The 4,595-nt window shown below is 52.2% G+C and overlaps 1 protein-coding gene across 1 annotated transcript; it reads right to left on the minus strand.

The window, feature by feature from the left end:
* Nucleotides 1-117: 117 nt before the first annotated feature.
* On the minus strand, nucleotides 118-2,352 carry LOC113217556 (uncharacterized). Its single transcript, XM_026437511.2, has 5 exons — nucleotides 1,840-2,352; nucleotides 1,647-1,765; nucleotides 1,257-1,464; nucleotides 725-1,055; nucleotides 118-604 (listed from the first exon to the last, which is right to left on the minus strand). Exons 1-5 carry the CDS (start codon nucleotides 2,032-2,034, stop codon nucleotides 360-362), a joined length of 1,098 nt encoding a protein of 365 aa, XP_026293296.2. The 5' UTR covers nucleotides 2,035-2,352; the 3' UTR covers nucleotides 118-359.
* Between the last annotated feature and the right edge of the window lie 2,243 nt (nucleotides 2,353-4,595).

Here is a 4,595-nt window from a genome sequence, read left to right on the forward strand (position 1 = left end):
CTCTGGAAGGCGCCACGTCACAAACAAGTACATTTTGCGCCAACGCGCCAACTTAAAGAATGCGTACCATTATTTACACAATAATTTATTCGTCTTTCCTTTGTGCACCCTCTCCGCTAAGAACACGGATAACAGCGGAGTGTCTAAGGGACATTGAGGGAGGGCCAACAGATACGTCGCTGGAACGGGGTGGGACGTGGGACAGGCACAGTTCCCCGACAAAAAATAATAAAAAGGGGCTTTACATATTCGGCATTGCAAAAAGAATGCCGTTGGAGTGACCAGAATCGGTTCCACTGGTAGCGAAGACAGGGAACAGTACATTTGCTTGGTTGGAGTTGGTGTTATACATTGCTTTGTTACACCTTTACACATTGAACTGAACCGTCCAGTTTAATGTGCGTACGTCCCATGTAATGATCGTGCAAGGCAGCAACTGCCTCGACCGAGGCCTCGCGGCACAGCGGGCAGCCCGCCGTCTCTGACACGGGGTGCCTGAAGAACATCGTTTCGTACTTATAAATGGCGTGTAGCCGGGCGGGGGCACGTCGCACCAGGCCCTGCAGCTCCGAGATCAGCCGAGGGACTCGCGTGCATGCTGTTCCTGAGGGCAAAATTTACAAGAGCTTTGAGCCAGTGTTGCCAACTACGAAGGCGAAAAGTCGAAACTCTTCACCGACAAGTGCAAGACCATGTAAGACAAAATAAACCTGGACTGTCTTACCGTTACTATAAAAGTCGGGGCACACACAGGGAGATCTGTTGCAGGGTTCCTCGTTGTCAGAGACGACGACCACCTCGAGGGCGGGGATGACGGCGGGTGTGATCTCTCGGAACACTTCGGGTAAAGGCCGGGGATGCGGGCAGAATATAATGAGCGAGCGCAGGCGGGGAAGGCCCGCCAGCTCCTCGAGCAGTGAGTCGTAGTAGCAGCCCCCCAGAACGAGACACTGGAGGCTTTTCAGCCCGCCCGCCCCCAGGTTAATTGACGGCAGATGATAGCGAAGCAGCTCGAGGCGTTCCAGCTGGCCCGGGGCACGAAAGAAGTGTTCCAGCTGGGAACATATCGGGGCGGTCAGATCAACATAGGAGAAGGCGGCGAGAGACACAAGGGTCAGTGTGACAGCGGGGTCGCGGGGGTGATCCGCTTTGTATTTTGACATTTAAAAAACGTTTTTAGCCATTTATCGTCCCTGATCGCATTTTCCCCTTCGGACCCCCCACACCCGCACGAACTTTGTGGATACTTTGTTTACCTCAATACAGGCCTGTTCGTAAAGTTCATCTTCCAACCAAATGTCGATCTTAAGCTCCTTCAAACCGTGGGTCCGTCGAAGTGCCGCGGCATCGCTCGGTACTGTAAACTCTTCGAACTCCAGCCTACGGAGGCCGCTGGGCAATGCGTCCGCCAGATGTGCGAGAAGCTCTACATACGACTTTATCCTCACACACTCCAGCTGTTCACTGCAAAGGAGTCAGGGACTCAAACAAAACACCGGATGGATAATGGAGGCGGTAGCCCAGCGAGAAATGTCATTTCAAAACTACATCGAAACGATATCGCTGGGTCGTTTCGCTATCGTTTCGACGTCGTTTCCAACGGTATTTCTCACTGGGTGGTGGGAAGCGCTGATTAAAGGTGATACCTGTGTGCTCGCAGTAGGGAGCGGAGGCTTTCAAGGCGACCCTCAGAATAGGGCAAGTCTGGGTCTGGGCCGTCGCCTGGTAGTAGAGTCACGGTGCGCAGCCTCGGCAGCACCAAGTCCTGCGGACATGGACGTGACGGTGACGGTACGGTGCCTTTTCCGACAAAGCCGGCATGGAAGCGAGCGTTCTCACCTGCGGCCACAGCAGAGTCAGCTGTTCGTGCAGGTTTACCCCACTCAAGGTAAGATGCTCCAGCTGGCCCCAGCTCGCATCTTTCAGTGAACGGAAAATAACGTCCAGACCTCCAATAAAGAATTCAACACTTTTCGTCGTCTTGGCTACCTCCCGGATTAAGGCATCTTCGGAGGTAACGCTAATCAATTCCATGATCAGCACTCGAGGTGGGCAAAAGGTGTGAATGCGGCTGTCACTGTCGAGACAGCCAATAACGATGGCGCCGGCAACCCCAAAGAGAAACTGTGTTTTCTTCGAGGTCTTATCAACCTCGTCAATCCACACCACCTCTGGAGGAGGGGCCACCCTCAGCAGGTCCCACACTTCCTCCGTGTTGAGCGTGAGCTGTTCCTGGTCCCGCCACGGCTGAGTCCTGGTGAGCGCGGCCAGGCGCAGGCAGGTGCGGCCCACCGCGAACAGGGCCTCGTCGGGCAGGTAGGAGAGCACCCGCAGCAGGGGCAGGTCGGGCAGGTCCGTCAGCAGCAGCGCCTGCGGGCAGGACGGGGGCGGTAGCGGCGAGGACAAACATTCACGAGAACTTCTTGTCTAGACGTCCTTAATGACAAAATTAGTCACGGGATAGTCATAATTTGGGCTTAAAGTTGCGTCAAGTTCCCGTATGATCAGTGGGGACTCGCTCAGCCGGCCACGGCGGCTTAGAACAAGAAAAGGGACAGAACAACATCTCAGGGAGACACTGCGAGAACCAAAGATCAAAACGGCGACGGAAAGTCAGGAGTGCTTCGGGCGATTCTCCTTGGGAGTTCACATTGAGGTGCGCGTCGATGCTGTACTCGGCTGCTAGGTCCTACCTGCTCGTGATGATCCATTTCCATGGCAGCGATGGCTGCCTCTGAAGTTGGCCCGGACTGCGCGGAGTTCCTGGGTGCTTTGCAAGCCCGCGGCGGTTGAGACCGGGTGGGTGGAAGCGGCGGCATCTCCGCTCGGTTGCTCAGTAGTCCCGCGACCTAACCTAAAAGACAGTAGGGCGGCCGGGCGTGTTCACTACGCGCGTCGCTGATGCAGAGTGTCTCTAAATATGGTTTAAACAGCAGCCTCCGCAGAGTAATTCGAGGGGCATCATTCGCAAGTACTTACACAGTAGAACGAATAACTTGGGCGTGATGGAGCGAGGACAAGGCAAAGCGTCAGGTCTGGTCCGGAGTGTGCAGCGTGGAAGGCGTGTGTTTGTGGGGAGGGGAGAGGGGGAGGGGAGGGGAGAGTTGAGAAGGGGCTGGAAAGAGCAGTGGCGGGGAAGCGGGGGGTGGTGGTTGGTGGCGGCCTGCCCAACAGCTCATCCGAACCAAAACGGAAGTCACCATGTTAAATCATAGCTATATAGACGTTAAGTAAGGGTCATTGACTAGTTTTTGACGATTGTGTTCTACCTGGGTACGAGCTCTTCCTAAGAACGGCGTACTTGTCGCGGCAGGTGATCGGCTCCACCATCACGTATCTGGTGGTGCTGGTGCAGTGCAAGGACCCGGCGCTGCAGTCGGCGCTTAAGGGGCCATCCATAAAGGACCGTCCGGTCGTTGGGGGGAGGGGGGGTTAGTCAAAACCGGACACAACCGGACGGGGGGGTACGGGGGGGTCTGGACTCCCTGGACGTCCAGTTAAACTTAGGTTTTTAGCACAACGTACACTCAGAAAGTCGTAGTCTTGGTTCAAAAGCAAAATTCTCTTAAATGAATGCAGAGCAGTTTCTTCTTGATTTGAGAGCAATTTCTTTTGTTCTCAGCCAAAAACGCTTGGTTCAAGAACCAAATAAGCTTGGACCCAAGTGCATCTGGTCTGGTACTTGAATTAAACGTCTATTGCACTTGGGTCGAAGTTTATTTGAAACTTGAATCAAGTGTTTTTGTCTCATTACAAGAGGAATTGCTCTCAAATCAAAAGAAAATGCTCTTGAATAATTTAAGAGAATTTTGCTCTTGAACCAAGACTACGGCTCTCTGAGTGTAAAATGTGAAAAGGCTCTTTCGGAAACTTTAAAATGACTTATTTTGACTCTGAATAGGCCAAAGCAAGACTTTTTTTTTGTGGATGTCACATTCAGTAAAGATCATGCTAACAGCGTTCATTTCATTTTCAACATTTTCAACCTAAAAACAACATTTTTTGACCTGTATGGAGGACCTGCGCGTAAAGAAGAACAGAAGGAAGATGGCCGCCGCGGCGGGTGGTGGGGGTAGGAACATAACAAAACCTCATTTGTTTAGCAGTCGACGCGTTCAGAAACTGACGCTATTTTGGTGGACCCTTGTCTATAAATTATCACAAAATTAATATTTGACACGTAAACAACATTTATTATTAAATTTACAAAATGTTTGGTGCTATAATACGTCCACACTTCGAAATAGCGCCACGGCACTTCTGCTAAACAAATGAGGTTTTGTTATGTTCCTACCCCCACCACCCGCCGCGGCGGCTATCTTCCTTCTGTTCTTCTTTACGCGCAGGTCCTCCATTGCAATTTTTAGCTCTTTTTCATTTTTTTGCTGTTTGGTAAGGGGGGGGGGAGGATATAATACGTCCACACTTCGAAATAGCGCCACGGCACTTCTGCTAAACAAATGAGGTTTTGTTATGTTCCTACCCCCACTACCCGCCGCGGCGGCCATCTTCCTTCTGTTCTTCTTTACGCGCAGGTCCTCCATATGTATCGCGCCCAGCGAAATTGGTGTGTAACACCTAAAAACCTTCCCTTG

This window comes from Frankliniella occidentalis, unplaced genomic scaffold (genome assembly GCF_000697945.3).
Source record: "Frankliniella occidentalis isolate FOCC.00 unplaced genomic scaffold, Focc_3.1 Scaffold11, whole genome shotgun sequence".
Classification (NCBI taxonomy): domain Eukaryota; kingdom Metazoa; phylum Arthropoda; class Insecta; order Thysanoptera; family Thripidae; genus Frankliniella; species Frankliniella occidentalis.